We start from the raw sequence: 18,067 nt of genomic DNA, 5'->3' as shown, positions 1-18,067 counted from the left end.
ACTGCAACAAGAGACCAATAATTTAAATACAAAACTTCAACAATAAACGAATTGAAATAGAACCAAAACGCAAAGCATCAATAAAATTTTTACGTTTTCATCAAAATAAATATGAGAACTAGTTTTATAACCTTTACATTACAGGCCGATAGCCGAAATAGCTGCTGCAAAGCGAAATAGACTTGCGTGAGGTAGAATACAGATAGAAAGATTTAAAAAATAGAGTCGATCAAGTTATCGGAATGCTCAATCTGATGCTCAAAAAATAAGAAAACTTAGCGATAAACTGATATGGCTCCTTCAATATCCCACATCAGAAATCGTTGCTTTGGTGACGTTTATGAAGGACCTCTTTTTAAATTTCTTTTACTTTTAACTAATTCAACCTAAACTTAAGTGCAACAGTAATTTTGTTGAGTGGGGTAAGTCACGGATGATCAAAATCTAATCACAAAAATGGGCTAACAGCTCTTGCTAGAGAGAGAGAGAGAGAGAGAGAGAGAGAGAAAAATGACGACAATCTTGCAAAAGCTATCAGAGAGGGAGAGAGAGAGGAAAATTCGTTTTTTCAGCTTTCCTGTTTGAACTAATGTAAAACAACGAAGACAAAACATAACCAAGGAAAATCAGAGAAATGTGGGAGAAAACACCAAGTGAAATCTCTATTTTATTTTTCATAATTTAACTGAACAGAAGAGATTGACCGAACAATTTTTCTTAAATCGGATTACAGGATAGCCAAAAGCAAACCCCGCAGCCAAAACGTAACTTTAACTAGAAAACATGCATACTTCTCGAAGAACTGTACAAAAAAGAAAAAATTAAAAGTATCACAATGAATGAACAGAGAAAAGTCACCGCAAAATTTTGGAACCAAAATTGTATTATTGTAACAACATTTTCAGGGAACTTTGACGAGTCGCGTAAATTTGTTCTGCATTAGTAACTGACCAACTCGTTGGAGAAAACCGGGCTGATAAGTGTCACAAAAAGCGGTCTCCAAAATTGAATCACTACAATTCAATCTGTTACCAGAAACGAGTCTATGAAAGCATGAGGCATATAACAGTTTTAGAAGTTAACTGCATTAAAAAAGAACTTTATAAAAGAATGCAGGCGCCAAACAGCAAAAATTCAAATGAACAGCGAGGAAAAATTCTCAAATTTGCCAGCAAAGCATTTGAAAACGCTTACTGAAAATTATTTCTTGTTTAAAAAAACATAATCAATTTGAAAAATTCTCAGATGAATTCTCGAAAACAAAATGGAAGCAGAAATGCAGAAAAGGCAAAAAAACCATTTCAGCAAACAATTGTGAAAATTCATAAAAAGCTAAAAATCAAAAAATTACGGCATCCAATTATCAAAGTAAATTAGCAGAAATAAAATGCGGAAATTAGACTGCAGAGGTTGCGCATTAGATTGCAGAAAAATGTAAAATTTAATGAGAACGAGGCCATCATCATTATCATCATTTTCAAAATACAAAACGAAGTTAGGACATCAAAGTAAACAAGTAAAATTCATTTTTTGCCCCTGACGGCTCCAAAAACTAATTGGCCCATCTCCAGTGTGAAATAGAACGCTGGAAAAGAAAATCGAAGATTCAAAACATTGACTTTATGATAATGTAATATAAAAAGAATATTTAAAAAACGTAAAAACTGATCAGCGCAATTCATTATTCATTATTCAAAATATTGAGAACCATTCCATTAACTCTAGAAACTATGCAACAGCTCATCTTCAAGCCTTGAGAAGGTCTCTATGACCCTGGTGCCGGAAAAAATGATTAAAAGTTCAAAAAGATTCAAAAACTTGAAAAATTGCAACAATTTTTGAAAAGGGCTGATAATAAAATCTTGAAAAACATTCCATTACATCTAGAAGCTATACAGTAACCTAAACCCTAGAGGAAGTTATGTGGCTTCTGAGTTTGGAGAAACCTGAAAACCTACAAAATTTTTTAAAAAACTTGAAAAATGCAAGTTTTATCAAAAAAATTGATAAAACTTGTCATATTAAAAAATTGAAAGCTATTCCGTGGCAAATGAAATTTTTTTCAGTAACTGATTATCAACCTCTTAAGGACGTTTTTTCGCCTCCGCGTCTGAAAAGACGCGGATAATGAAAAATAAATGTCCAAAAATTGAAAAAACTTGCACGTTTTGCCAAAAATTGCAAAAATTTGTGATGTTAAAATGTTAAAACCATTCCACTACCACTAGAAACTATGCAGTAAACTGTAATAAAACCCTAGAGGAGGCTCCTTGACATCTAGGGCTAAAAAAAATGCGAAAAGTTGTCAAAAAACTTGAAAAAAATTGTGATAATCAGTATAAAATTGCGAGTTTTTAGCGATCGGCGAGCGTCAACAGTGGGGATATCTTCAACCTCTAAGAACCGCCCTCACACCATAAGTATAAGTCTCAAAGACAGTGTGAGCTGAAACAGCTAAAAGGCTCTAAGAGCACTTAATGCCCGCTGGGCGCTACCTGTTTGTCCCTTTTTTGAGGACGAAAAGTCAAAAGCGTCAGACGAAAAAATGGTCAAGCGAAAAATCGCATGGAAAAAGACCGACAGGACTAATATAATTGCTACAAACTTCGTTTGAGAGCAATTAAAAACAGTAAACATCATAGTGAAATTGCCGCATGTGAACAAAAAACCTCTCCGAGAAACCGAATTTTTGTTCTAACATAGTTTTCTCTCTACTTTAGAATTAGAGCGGGAAAAACACACCGCAAAACCACTAGCTTTTTCGCTCCATTCCCTTTTTCGGCGTGACCAAAATCACTACTCCTATTTGACTTCAAAAATCATGAAAATATGTGATCCGATCTTTAAAAAAAAGACAGCGCCCCAATACAATTCAAATTCTTTGAATTGTAAAAAACCAAGAGCACCGCAATATAGCTCCGCTCAGCTTCCAGCTGCGCAGCTATAAAAAAATTGTCTCGCTGATCAAAAATTGGTTCACACGGCAATTTTGCTCACTTTAGATCACAGGTCAAAACGCCACCTGAGCGCATAATGCTTCCAGTTAAAAACAAAACCTCAAGACAACCAATTCTCAGTAACCAAAGTCATAAGTTAACTTAGAGTCGTAAAAAGTAGGATCGCCACAATATAGGCTAGCTTAGCTCACAGCTTCAAAATTTTAAAGACATTTAGATGTAGTATCAATTTTATACTTCTCACCATTACATCACAAAGCAAGAACATAGCCGGCAGATTGCCGGAATAGCTGCGAAAGAATAGACCTGCGTGCCATATAATAGAGATAGAAACAGATACAGATCTAAATTAAAAAAATCGACGCCACTCAAAAAACTAGGTAAAAAACATTCAGCGATAAATTCATAAAGCTTATTAAAATTCATTCTGCAGAAGCCTCTCATTAGGGACCTTTACTGTCTGCACATAGGAGTTCCTTTGACCTTAAACAAATTCAAATTAAACTTAAGTTTTAAAGTGCAAAAGTCATTTTATTGAGTGAGGTAAGTCACGTATGATCAAAATCTAATCACGCAAATAACGTAAAAACTTTTGCTGAAGCGAGTGAGAAATGACGTCACGCGCGCAAATGCCGTTAGTGAGAGGAAGAAGTCATTCAGAAAATTTGACTTTTTCAGCTTTGCTGTGTGAACAAATGTAAAACGAAAAAAGAGCGTCAGACGACGAAACAAAAAACATAGCCGGAAGAATTCCGGAAGCAACTCGAAGCGTCAAAACTTCACAATCCGTAATTGCAGCGGAAGCCACTACCTTTTGTATTAAACCATTAATTCATTGCCTCTCCAGGTCTGCTCTAAGAATTGGTGAAACTTAAACCACTGTCACCAAGAGAAACAAAAAGCAGCAAAATTTTATAGTATTGAAAACGTTTGGTAACGTTAAAAAATCCGAAATAATAAAGGTCTTCATAAAACTGATAGTCTAAAAAAGCTGACAAGGTTATCAATTGCCGTCAAATAATTCATGATTCTAATCTGAAAAAGATCGCGAAAGCAAACGGCAGATAATAATCTTAGAAACTAAATTAAATCGTTAAATTTTTTAAATTCAAGAACAGAAAACACCTATAATTACACTTGTAATCACTGTAATCACGACAAAATGCAACACACACTTGTTCCTTGTTGTACATATGCTAGACAATATGATTTCATACTAATTCAAAAATTAAATTGATCATAGAATAGACATAAGCAGCAGAAGAATATTCAAAGGAAAAAAATCGTTTAAATTAATACCAAGGCCGGAAGAAAGTGTAAGTAAATAGTCATAAGTGGAAATTTTGGAAAGGCTTGCTATCAAACACTCAGTACTACCTTATGTTGAATGAAATCAATTGCAAACCAAAGAAATGATGAAAATCTAAGAAAAAGCTGAAATCATTCATTTTTAACAACTGAAAAAACCAATATACCGGAAAAAATGTAGGTGCCAGGACAAACCTAGAATGATACTAACTAGAATGTGAAGAATATGGGCACAATGTAAGGAACACCGTAACAATAAGACATTCTTGATTTTTGAGAGTTAAAAATCAATTTAAAAAATTCAAGAAAAACAAATACATTTCATTGTTCGACATTCAAGACATAGAAAAGATAACTATACATCCGATACAAAGATCTATCATCCTGAAGAGAACAAAGAAATAGGAAAAAGCAGAATTCAAAAATATGAAACAATGAAACATGTTGCAAAAAAATGGTCAAAAATCTTTTAAGACTGCATTTATGAAAAAGTTTTAAATGTTTTTCAAAAACTTAACGCAAAAAAATGATTGAATTTTTATTGAAACGAAATTAAAGTCCCTCACGTTGAACAAAAAGACTATTTCTAGCGATTACAACCAAAACACAAACAAAAAACTGACGAAAATCGGCGAAAACTACCAAAATCGGATTAGCATTTGTACAATTTTATAAAAACAAAATTATATCGAGGTAGAAAAAGGCGCTGAGTATATGAATAATCAAAGAGAAGTTGCCATATCTACTGATTTCTGATAAAAAAGACTGTTAAAAGAACCAAAAATGAAGAAATTATTAGAAAAAAGCCAAAAAATTAACTAAAAAATCAAGAAATCTGGGCCAATTCTGAACTTGAAACGCATTTTCAGGCTCTGCAAAACACTGTGGCATCAATTTCCGAGGTTGACATTTCAATATAGTATCGAACAAAATTTATTTCTACAACAAACCAAATTAAAAGCAAAAAAATTGGGCCACTTAGACGAAAAAACGGCTAAAAACGGTTATCTATATGTGCCATTCAGTCAAAAACTACTTTTCGAAGTCAAAAAGTCATTCACTAAACGCAGCGCATGATCAAAATACTTCTCTCGCTTAGCGAAAATTTGTTCACCAAGACAGTTTTTCTCACTTTTGCTTTTAGGTCATAATGCCGCGTGAACAAATCTACTTCCTGTAAAAAAAAACATAGCCGGAAGAATTCCGGAAGCGACTCGAAGCGTCAAAAGTTCACAGAAAACCCTAATTGCAACTGGAACCATAACCTTGTATATTAAATCAATAACTCATTACCTCCTCAGGTCTGATCTCACAATTGGTGAAATTTAAGTCACTGGCACCACGAGAGACAAAATGCATCAAAATTTTATATTAGTGAAAACGTTTGGTAACGTTAAAAGAGTCCAAAATAATGAGAATGGTCAAATTACGGACGCACTGAAAAAGCTGACAGTGCTATCAATTGTCCTCAAATAATTCATGGTTCTTTTATCAAAAATATCGCGAAAGTAAGCGGTAGAAAACAATCTTAGAAACTAGGCTGAATTTTTCAAAAAAGAAGGGTCAATTTTAAAAATCAAAAGTCCACCACAATTAGATCACTAATCACTGCAATTAAGACAAAAACAACATATACTTCTTTCTTTATATATATATTCTAGACAACATGATTTCTTAATGAATCAAAAATTAAATTAATCATAGAAAAGACAAGCAAAAGAATAATAATCAACGGCCAAAAGTCGTTTTAAAGTAATACCAAGGCCGGAATAGAAATGCAATAAAAGTATTAAGTGGAAAATTTGGAGAAGGTTTTTAGCAAACTCTCAGTACTGCCTTAAGTTGAATGAAAACATTAGCAAACCAAAGAAATGAAAAAAATCTAAGAAAAAGCTGAAATGATTCAAATTTTAACAACTGAAAAATCAATATAACGAATATAAATGCAGTTGTTAGGACAAAGCCAGAATGATACAAACAAGAATGTGATGAATATGGACACAATGTAAGGAAAACCGTAACAAAAAACTAATTCTTGATTTTTGAAAGTTAGAAAAGTTATTGTTTGTTACAAAAAATCAAGAAAAGCGAATACATTTCATTGTTCAGCATTCGAGACGTTGAAAAGACAACGAGACAAAGATCCATCCCCTGAATAAAACATAAAAAAAGAAAAAGCAGACTTCAAACAAACAAAATATTAAAACATTTTGCAGAATAAAATGTTCAATAAATTTTTGAGACTGCATTTATGAAAAAAAAGCAACTGTTTTTCAAAAACTTAAAGCCAAAAAATGATTGCCAAAAAACGATTTTTATTGAAACGAAATTAAAGTCTCCCCATGTTGCACAAAAAGACTATTTCTAGTAATTAAAACCAAATTACAAAAAAAAAACAGAAAAATTGGGAAAAAACTACCAAAATCGGATTAGCATATGTACAATTTTATAAAAAACAAAATTACATCCAGGCAGAAAGAGGCGTTGTGTATATGAATTGCCAAAGGGAAGTTGCTACGTTAACTGATTTTTGACAAAAACACAGCTGAAAAATCCAAAATTGAAGAAATTACCAGAAAAAAAGTCAAAAACTAACTAAAAAATCAAGAAATATGTGCCAATTTTGAACTTCAAACGCATTTTCAGGCTCTCCAAAACACTGTGGTATTAATTTCCGAGGTTTACAACTCAATACAGCATCGAATAAAAATCATTACTACAAAAAACCAAATTAAAAGCAAAAAACTGGGCCACTTAGACGAAAAAACGGCTAAAAACGGATATCTATATGTGCCATTCAGTCAAAAACTACTTTTCAAAGTCAAAAAGTCATTCACTAAACGCAGCGCATGATCAAAAAACTTCTCTCGCTCAGAAGAAATTAGTTCATAAGGCAATTTCACTCACTTTCGCTTTTAGGTCAATACATCGTCTGAACGAATAGTACTTCCGGTAAAAAAAAAACCTTAAGAAAACCAATACTCCTCTTCGAGTCGTAAAAAGACCGAGAGAAAACCAATACTCCTCTTCGAGTCGTAATAAAAAACCAAGAGCACCGCAATATAGCTTCGCTCAGATTACAGCTTCGCAGCTATAATAATGATTTATAATCATAATTCTAATTATAATTAAATTCTAATTCAATATTTCACGAAATATGTGATCATTACTGGAAATGATTCACTGAACTAAATAATGACGACTTACTATGAATGAGGTGATATGCTGAGAATACCAGAGCATACAAGAGAAGAGTTGTCATAGAGAGGAGATACATGAAGAAGTAGCGGTAGTTCCTTTTCCCAATGCAGTTGCCCATATATGGACAATGGTGATCAAAAGACTCTGAAAAAAACAAGGAGGCTCCGAAAGGTGCGTTTGCAAATAATGTTCCGACCCCGCCCAACCACGTTTTTGACTTAATTTTGCACCAAAAGAGGAAGAGATAGAAACCTTTCAAAATATCACTTATTGTTCGAAAACAATTGGTGTAACCATTTAAAAAGATCGACTTAAGCACAAACACATTAGAGGGCCAATAATACCTTACGACCAAAACAAATTGTATCTATTTAAAAAATATATGAAGAAAAGTCAAAAAAATATCAGATAAAACGATAAAACAAAACTAAACCAAGTATCTTCTATTTTACTGCAAAAGCAATGGAAGCTGTTTTCAGAGCTATAGACAGAAAACAAAAAGGACAAACTCAGAAAATGTGTTTACACTTTCTGAAAACATAAATTCAAAGTCATGACAGCCATTAGCTATCAATTGAAATCGTTCAATGGCTTCATTCACACCTTCAATCATAACCATTGAGACTTTTCAGTATCCAGAATGTCACACGACGACAAAAAACAAACACAGGCAAAAATCGGAAAACCAATTCAATTTTGCGAGGTCTGTAAAACCAGGTGTCGAAGCCTTTAAAATCACAATCTATCCACTGAAAACATTGAATATAATCAATTGCGCCTTCTTTCAGCACCATTAATATGATATACCATTTGTCATTAATGTGATGGTCGCTCAAGACAGCAAAAGAGAACCTCAAAAATAGGAAATTGTCAAAAAAATTAAATGTCTGAAAACTCGTACTATCAACAAAAACCATTCTCAAAACAAAAAAGGCAAAGAACAATGCATTATAATTTACTTGCAAAGAAAGCAGACCCTCTCTTTGCCGACACTACGCTAAAAGGTGGCAGAAATAAGATTGAAAGCGGCAAATTGCAAAAAACATTACTTTTAAAAACCAAAGACAAAACAACCCTGAGATTTCAAAAAATGGTAAATAGATTAAACTTGTACTGCTTAGGATAACAATTGGACATCTTAGAGAGACTAAGTCAAAAGACTACATAATAACAGCAAATACAGGTTGAACAAAATTTAACCATTTTACACAAACGGCCTTAAAAAACCATTTGTTTCGCTGAAATTACCATGTTTGCTCATTGCCCTTCAATTGCACATAAATTGGACCAGTTAATAAATGAGGTTTGATATGAAACCATTCTGGTCCGCAAATAACAAAAAAATAATCAAAAAAGGCAAAGGTCAAGAAAATATACATACAGTGCGCCATTACAATCTGAGTACTTTTTGAACTATAAAACTCCACAACTGTACCTAAACTGGTCCAGCTCTTGCTGCATCTCTATTAAAACCAAAAATGTTCCAAAAGTTACCGAAATAGCCAATTTTACTAATAAGTCAATATAGACTGGGTACTTATCGAGTTGTATTACCCGAAAACCTTTGTATCAATTGAAAGCATTAGATAGTTTCGTTAGTAGCTCCCTCGATACCGAATAATCAATTTGATTAATTAGACTCTGAACAAAAAAAAACCATTTGAGTATATAGTTCCTCCCCTACTAAAGTGGGTTGGAACAACAAGATCAGTAATGATCGTTCACAGAAATTCGACAACACTTTCCTGTCAATGATTTTCTAATGAAGCTGGAAAATGTTTTAGTTTTTCTGAACATTTTCAAATATCCGAAGGCACTGATATTTTTTAACGTCAGCTTCTGTTACAAACAGACGTCGAATTTTATTTTCTGCAAAGGAGGTTTAAATTCAACGTTTAATTTCATAAAACAACGTTTTTAACCATAAAAAGTAAAACACGCACGTACACGATGCAAAAACCAAAAGTAATCAGACCCAGAATTAACATAATTTAAGTAACCTATTAACCGAAGTAATGGCTTGAGATTCAGCTCGTTTAACCGCTTTTTCACCAGGAGAAGCCGTAAGTCAATCATAGAAGCAGAAAAGAGATAGCATTACCAGGATCTCAATGTACATTAGAGTACTTTAATTCAAAACTAATACCTATATAGCTGAACCAAAGCGGCTTCGACAGCCATACGGTTGGAGATTGCATGACTCACCTATGCAATTATTGCACCGGCTGCAATGGGACGCTCGCGGAGGCCTCCATAGTTTACATGTGTCGCACCATTTGACTTCCACTTCAATTCCTCTGATGAGAACCTTCTTCGACTCATATTCTTGATACTTTTTAGTTTCTGCACTCGTACTCGCACCTTCCTTCTTCACTGAAACAAATAGGAGCTAAATAAGATCGCTGAAACGGTCCATAGAGGAATTTTGCATTTCATTGCAAACGGCTTTAACTGACCACCAACAAGGTATTATACAAAAAAAAAACAATCGAAACCCCACTTGGTAACTTATTACACAGCATAATTGGAAAGGTAGAGAAGTCTAACTTAATCCAATATCAGAGCATTATATCATGAGAACTCATGAAAAAAATTAAATGCTTCATTTGAATAAAACATAACATTATAGAAATTTCAAGACACCTCAATTTCTTTTGGTAGGAAAAATGTACTGCTGTGATTAGTTGTGAACTCATTTTTAATGAACATAAAATAACATAGCAGGCATATTAAAGGAAAATAGCCGCGATAGACGCTTGTGGCCTTCCATGGAATTGAAAACACAGCCGGCAGATTGTCGGAATAGCTGCGAAAGAATAGACTTGCTTGCCGTAAAATACAGATAGAAACAGATATGGAAAAAAGTTATCGCGGCCAACTTTTATTCAAGGGGGTGTACATTTGAGAACAATTTTGGGCGCAAAAACTTTTGACGAAGCACAGGTTCGAACCCCAACCCATGGCGTACGAACCTCCTGCATTACCCACTAGGCTACACGTCCCTTAAATTACAAACAAATTTGTTTTAGTAACAGACATAAATTCTGAATGCGAAATAGACCACTCGACTTTTTGGGTTAGATTCGGACTGTCATTTTCATGAGACACATACACTCTATAAGGAAAACGCCCTAATAAAGCTTTTTCAAAAATAATATTCGAAATCAAAAACCCATGACTCTACTACTCAAAAATTAGGGCATATAAGTTTGGTACTAATTAGATGCACACTATTGACCTTTAACTAGTAAATGTACATAAAATTTAAAGATCATTAAACGAATTCAGAATTCAACATTTTAAGTGAGGTAAGTCATACAATTGACATAAAAGCAGACCCAATGACGTCACGCACACAAATTTTAACTGCAAAGCAGTAGAAGTCACTGAAACTTAAAAAGTCAATGATCACAAGAATCATCGATGGAGACATCGAATTTAAAAAAACATAGCGGGACAAGTCCTCAAATACAATCCAAAGAATTGACTGAAAAACTTAGAAGTACTCTACCTGACCAGCAGATCAATGCCAGCAAAAGCACAAACAAAATATCTAAGAATTTGAAACAATCAAACAAACTAAACAAAAATATACTCATTGCTAAAACTCTTGAAGCTTCTACCCCGCAAGCAAAATTTGATCTCGATAAACATACCTATTTCAAAAGAAATTTTTTTTGTCTGAAATCGGTACAGGATTATATCTGCAACACCTGAAAAAAAATATGCACAAACAAAATATCTAAGAATTTGAAACAATCAAACAAACTAAACAAAAATATACTCATTGCTAAAACTCTTGAAGCTTCTACCCCGCAAGCAAAATTTGATCTCGATAAACATACCTATTTCAAAAGAAATTTTTTTTGTCTGAAATCGGTACAGGATTATATCTGCAACACCTGAAAAAAAATTCATTGGCCCTTGAAGATCGATTAACCCAGAAAATGACAGAAAAATTTTTAAGACGAAATCAATTGCAAATTTTGATATGTTGAGATATTAAAATCTTCAGAATAATTTCGCTGTCTCTAGAGGCTATCCAGTAGACCAATTCCAAGCCTTAAAAGATCATTGGCTCAAAAAATCGACAGGCAAAACTTTTAGAACATTCAACTTTCAAAAAATTTGTTCTGTAAAAATTTTGAAAACCATCCCATTCCCCCGAACAATTGTGTAATAACATACTATCAAACCCTGGAAGAGGTTTCCTGACTACTGAGGCAAGAAAAACTGAATAAGACAAACGTTCTCAAAAAGACTTGAAAAATTAAAAATTTCTACGATTCGAAATGTTAAATTGTTAAAAACAATTACATTGACACTAACAACCATGCAAAAACTTTTCATCACACCGTGGAATAGGTTTTCTGGCACTTTAGATCAGACAAATATCAATATTTTGCGAAAATTAGAAAAATGCAGATTTTATCAAAAATGCTAAAATTCGAGACATTAAAATGTTGAAAACCATTCCATTGTTACTAGAAACTAATCACTGCCCTATTATCAAACCTTAAAGGAGATTCCTTGATGGGACAACTCAAAGAGATTCCTTGTTGCTGAAACAACTCAAAAAATGACAAACTTTTAAAAAAACTTGCAAAATTAGTATCATTTTGCGTGTTTGTGTTTGAAGTACCAAAACCTAAAGCTCATAAAATGGTTATAACAAGTAATTTTGTCTCGCAAAAGACCTTTATCAACTTTTAAAAATTTCGTCCTAAAACTAATCAATCGAAAAAAACTCAAAAACCCACAAAAAACTGAAAAATTGCATAATATTGAGCCCAAAAACTCCTAAAAATGATCTTTCAACCTGAAATTAAAGCCATCCCGGCAGCTGCACCAATCTAAGCACTTGAAGGACTACTAAAGCCTACTTTTGGTCTCTAATGAAACTTAATGCCCGCTGGGCTTTACCTGTTTATCCCGATTTGAAATATCAAAGTCAGTGAAAAATGTGTGAAAACATCTAAAACAGCGCCCCAATACAATTCAAACTCTTTGAATTTTAAAAAAATACGATGTCCCTAATAATAGCCGCTATCGCTTCGCGGCCGTGAATAACAAAAAGCGCCAATTAAGTTTACAACTGTTTTTGACATCAAATTTCAAGACTACTGAGGAAATATAATCAGAAAAAGAACACTAGCATGACCTTATAACTATTAATGTTTAGGAAACACCACATTTAAACAATCTAACAAAAACAGCCAAATATAGAAATTGAAAACTGTGTAAAACTGGAAATGAAATACAATTCTTATAGAATACAGGTCTTACCAAGTTCTTTTTCCATGTACATCACTTCATCATACGTAGACCGTGGAATGATACCGGGGTCTGATGTTGATGTGAGGACGAAATTGACAAGTCCATAGAAGAGCAAACCCAATGGCACAACCACTACAATCGGCGAAAAGTTTTCCAAAAGAAAGGCCACCCTAAATTAGAGCACAACAGTCTGAAATTAGATACACCGGAAAACTTGGAGAAAATTAGCAAATTGGGGAGGAACAAAAATCGTGGTGAAAGAAATCATTATGGTCTCAAACAACAGGGGGAGGGGCGTCAATTGCGTTTTACTTTAGCTAGAGAGGGGGGTTAGTGCAACTAAGGGCCTTAAAAAGTAGTTAGGTATTACAGTTTATTATTGACCATAACTAAGATTTGAAATGAAACCAATTTGGGTGCACTTTTGATTTGGCTGGCAGTAGTAAACTGCCGCATATTAAGTTGAGGGCTTAACTTCTTAACGACAGTAATTAGAGTCGCACAAAAATTAAGAAATCAAGAGTGAACAAGTCACTCGAGAAGTCAAAGCGTTACACGAAAAAATGATCAAGCAAAAATCACATAACATAGCCGGCAGATTGCCGGAATAGCTGCGAAAGAATAGACTTGCGTGCAATATAATAGAGATAGAAACAGATACAGATCTAAATTGAAAAAAAAAATCGACGCCACTCAAAAAACTAGGCTAAAAAACATTCAGCGATAAATCAATAAAGGTTGTTAAAATTCATTCCACAGAAGCCTCTTATTAGGGACCTTTACTACACAAATGAGTTCCTTTGACCTTAAACAAATTCAAATTAAACTTAAGTTTTAAAGTGCAAAAGTCATTTTATTGAGTGAGGTAAGTCACGTATGATCAAAATCTAATCACTCAAATAACGTAAAAACTTTTGCTGAAGCGAGTGAGAAATGACGTCACGCGCGCAAATGCCGTTAGTGAGAGGAAGAAGTCATTCAGAAAATTTGACTTTTTCAGCTTTGCTGTGTGAACAAATGTAAAACGAAAAAAGAGCGTCAGACAACGAAACAAAAAAACATAGCAGGACAAGTCCTGACGTACAATTCAAAGAATTTTCATTGACTAAACAGAAAACTAGACCGAGAACAGACTATAAATGGATTGGGAAAACCATTTACAAAAAGATCCGATCCAAAAAATCGAAAAAACAGTAAAAATCAGAGTGAAATTGCCGCATGTGAACAAAAAACCACTAGCGAGAAACCGAATTTTTGTTCAAACACCGTTTTCGCAATCTACTTTAAAATTAGAGCGAAAAAAATTCACGCCGCAAAACCACTTGCTTTTTCGCTCCATTTCCTGTTTCGGCGTGACCAAAATCACCACTCCAATTTGACTTCAAAAATCATGAAAATGTGTGAACAGATCTTAAAAAAAAAAGACAGCGCCCCAATACAATTCAAATTCTTTGAATTGTAAAAACCAAGAGCACCGCAATATAGCTACGCTCAGCTTACAGCTTCGCAGCTATAAAAAGAGACCAACATGACACGAATGAATGCTATAAAGTTTGTTTGAGAGCAATTCGTTCAACTTTTTGTCAGTTTTCGTTCACATCCAATTGGCAGTGGCTTACTTTTTAAAGATATCACAAAATGAGATAACGATCACGTTTTACCTGCTTTCCGATACCATTCAACACTTCAAAAATAGGCTTTTAATTTCGGAACAGTTGAATTAATAGAATTTAAAACATAGCCGTCTAACTTCGGGCGAATTGCTCTCAAACGACGGCGAGCGGTTGGCTTCGGTAGTAGCCAGCTGGGGCTTAGGGATACTATCTTTGGGGGGGGGGGGGGTGGTGGTGAGCGAAGTGGGGGGGGGGGGGGGGGTTAAGCGATGGGGGATATGGTTGTGCGAGAGGTGGACGAGAGGGAGCCCAAATCGCTAGAGCGGAGCGAGAGGGGGGTCAAACTTTTAAGACTAAGAACCGCCCCTAACCATGAAATTGTCTCCTCAAAACAGTTTTGGTGAAGCGCATTCTTAGAGTATAGTTAGGCTTAAGGCTCTAAGAGAACTTAATGCCCACCGAGCTCTACCTGTTTCTTCCGTATTTGAGTACGAAAAGTCAAATGGGTCTGACAAAAATCGGTCAAGCGAAAAATCGCTTAAAAAGACGACAGGGCCAATAAAATTCTACAAACTTCGTTTGAGAGCAATTAACAATACTAACTCGGCTACGCATGACAATGTGATTAAGGCAGCGACATAGATTAATCCTCCAATGACAGTGGGAACATCCTTTCCTCCAATCAACCTTCCTTTACAACAAATTGTATTGTTCCCTTGATATTCGATAAAACTCTCATTGCTCATAATCTGAAAAGACAATAATACATCATTAAAATTCGGTGAGATAGATTTCAAATTGGATATTTTCTGTTAGCCAACCACTCCCCTTCCCCTGACCCTCCACTTAGTGGGTGCACATTATTTGCAACCCTAAGCAAACGTGTCATATGTTTACAAAAGAATTTACTTTGTGATGTCATGTGCTCTAGGCACAAAATAGATCCCAAATTTAATATTCGATTTAGTCGATGCTCGTTTTTACGAAACGTACTTTGAGGCAAGGTATGGCATCTTCCATGAACTTCAGCTATGATTTAACAAATAAATTCATAATCGTGCTCAAATAAATTCAAACTCTACAAAAAACTAGACATTTCTAACACAGTTCGATTACAAAAAGCGCAACTGAACAAAAATTTTTTAATCATAGACATTTTAAATCTAATTTTCCAAGAAATCAATCAAAGTATCACATTTCCCACACAATACATCCAGAGCTTCAATAACCAACTCATCTGGTTTAAAGAAAGAAACACTTTCAACAGAAAACAAAAAATGGTTTCTAATCTTGGCAATTTCAATCTTTTCACGCATTTCTTCATCTTCTAGCACCTGCCGGTTGCACGTGTCCAATCGTGCATTCGCAACACGTGCACTAAGACGGCCTTTTTTGTTTGGTTCTACTTCGATAACTCCACTTGCAAAATAGCTTTGCAGTTTGTAAGCTTCATCTCCGTATATAGGTTCTTTCAGTTTAATGTCGGGCATCAAACGGTATGAAGCTGTTGCAACAGGGGAGAACTTGGCGTGGTCTCTTCCTATACCTTTAAAAAGACACTGATCCTACATTTTGGTTCCAATGGAATACAATAATTGCTTATAACAACATTTTTAGTAATGTCTGAGCTCGGCGCTATTTAACAATAGATGATTTGGTTCTTTCATCGCCCCGTTGGTTCAAATAACCAGGTTATATTCTTTTTAATTGGAGATTGAAACAAGGAAGCTCGAGCATCTGTGCTTCGACATAGCTAGTTCAGGTCTTCAATTTAAACGGATAATCAGAAGTTAAAAATCACCTTAGGACTTTTCGGGGAGAGAAAAAAACGTATCATCATATTTTTAATACCAATTTTCAACAATTGCGAACGTCAAAGTTTAAAAATAGCAGGAAGTGTTGGCAGAACCAAGAATCTTACAAAAACTTAATATCAACAGCTGCGCTTTGGTACCGTTAAGCAACTGAAACTGCATCATTAGGATGTTCATAAAACATTCATATAAAAGCATGAAATGACAAAGTAAACTAACTGCACGGCAAAGCAAACTTAGTAATTAAAAGCAAAACTACTCAAAACTTTCAAAGAGTGTCGTCATTATAGGAATAAGAAACTGAACCCCTAATTCAGCCCCTCGGAAGTACTCTTTTTATTCCGTTCCAAATAAATGCACTCATCTCCAAAATGCATGAACAGTTTGTGGAAAGAAAGCAGGGCGCCCGATACAATATAATTCTCCGATTGTTAAAACAGTTTTTCTTCGATTTCCTAGGGAAAATCCATATGTTTTAAGAAACGTATCTTTTTAGAAAACGAAATTCAAAAACCACGAAATTCAATTGATCGAACAAAAAATAAACATACCCGGAAGATTGCCGGAAAATAGCCGCCGTTGATTCCCATAACTCTATTGGGATTGAAAGAAAAGAAAATATCAATCAAAATTGATTTTTGTATAAAAACATTTTAGTTTGATTGTTGCGATTTAAAAACATCAAGTGCGATTTATTTTGATGTCATTTCGTAATTGAACATACTCCTGTCTCTAGGTGTCTCTAGCTATAGGGTCTTGTATCAACACCAATAAGCATTATAGATAGTAACTAAAACTTATGAGAACAAAGTTCAAGTGCCGGGCATCTAAAAATGGGCTTTATGGGTTTATCCCGTTTCTATTTCTGACTTTGGTTTTTTATACTGACTCTCTTCATTTTGAATTGCTTTGCTGAGCAGCTGCTGTTTAAAAGGACTTTGAGCAGAATGACAGACGAAAAAAACTAGCCTAGAGAAGTCAAAAATATTTCATGCAAAATGTCGAAAAAGCGGCAAAATGGGTAAAGCCAAAAAAAATTTCGACGAAGTAAAAAAAAATAGGAGCGCTATAATAGCCGGCTGACAAGATGAGGGCGGCTATTAAACAGTTTAGCAAAAAGAAAGATTCTCGACAGATTGCCGCAAAAAAGCAGCCATTGATTCCAATGGCCCCGATTAGGATTGAAGCAAAAACATGAAAACTGATTGTTTTACAAAGCTTCAAAAGTGCTATTTCTGTTTGAAGTTCGTAGTTATCTGTTACGCACTAACTTTCAAAGTTATTATCTCGGTGTTTTCGAGATCAATATTGGGAGTAATTAACTAGAATTAAAACAATTATACAAGGACTTCTTATGGATGTTTCATAGTGCGATTTTTAGCGGACATAAGTTGAATAAAATTAGCTAGCAATAGCCTTTTGTTGAGCGGTTCAGATGCGTGATATATCCACTAGTTGCCTTGTGTTTTAATAGCTTTTTCACAGTGTTATTTAGCTCCATGAAAGAAAGCCTGTTGTAACTTAGCGTTTTATAAAGATTTTCCATATAAATGTTTAAACATACCCGCAGATTGCCGGAAAATAGCCGCCGTTGATTCCAATAAGCATGATTGGGATTGAAAGAATAGAAGATATCGAAAAGAATTTTATACAAAAACATTTAACAAAAAAGTCCTATTTAATTTGATGGCATTTCGTAGTTGAACATACTTCTGTTTCTTAGAGAGAGGCTACAGGGGCTACTATCAATACCAATAAGCATAAGAGATGATAACTAAGACTTATAGGCACGACGTTCAAATAGCGGGCATCTAAAATTGGGCTTTGTGGGTTTATCCCGTTTCTATTTCTGACTTCAATTTTTTATTCTGACTCTGCTCATTTTGAACTGCTTTGC

General features: G+C 34.5%; 1 protein-coding gene across 4 annotated transcripts in view; it reads right to left on the bottom strand.

The window, feature by feature from the left end:
• Positions 1–18,067, bottom strand: part of LOC142351442 (DNA-directed RNA polymerases I and III subunit RPAC1-like) — a 67,172-nt gene that overhangs the window by 8,603 nt on the left and 40,502 nt on the right. For 2 of the 4 annotated variants that reach the window (XM_075403450.1, XM_075403451.1), the window contains exons 3-6: positions 14,960–15,105; positions 12,753–12,913; positions 9,672–9,839; positions 7,473–7,610 (exon numbers count right to left, since the gene is read on the bottom strand). In XM_075403450.1, coding sequence (XP_075259565.1) covers positions 7,473–7,610; positions 9,672–9,839; positions 12,753–12,913; positions 14,960–15,105 — 613 coding nt within the window. Of the gene's footprint in view, positions 1–7,472; positions 7,611–9,671; positions 9,840–12,752; positions 12,914–14,959; positions 15,106–15,480; positions 15,903–18,067 lie in introns of those variants that run through there. The other 2 variants (XM_075403453.1, XM_075403452.1) reach the window with 2 other exon arrangements.

This window comes from Convolutriloba macropyga, chromosome 13 (genome assembly GCF_964194025.1).
Source record: "Convolutriloba macropyga chromosome 13, txConMacr16.3, whole genome shotgun sequence".
Taxonomy (NCBI): domain Eukaryota; kingdom Metazoa; phylum Xenacoelomorpha; order Acoela; family Convolutidae; genus Convolutriloba; species Convolutriloba macropyga.
Note: the sequence above shows the minus strand (reverse complement) of the source record. Positions and strands in the feature narration are given on the sequence as shown.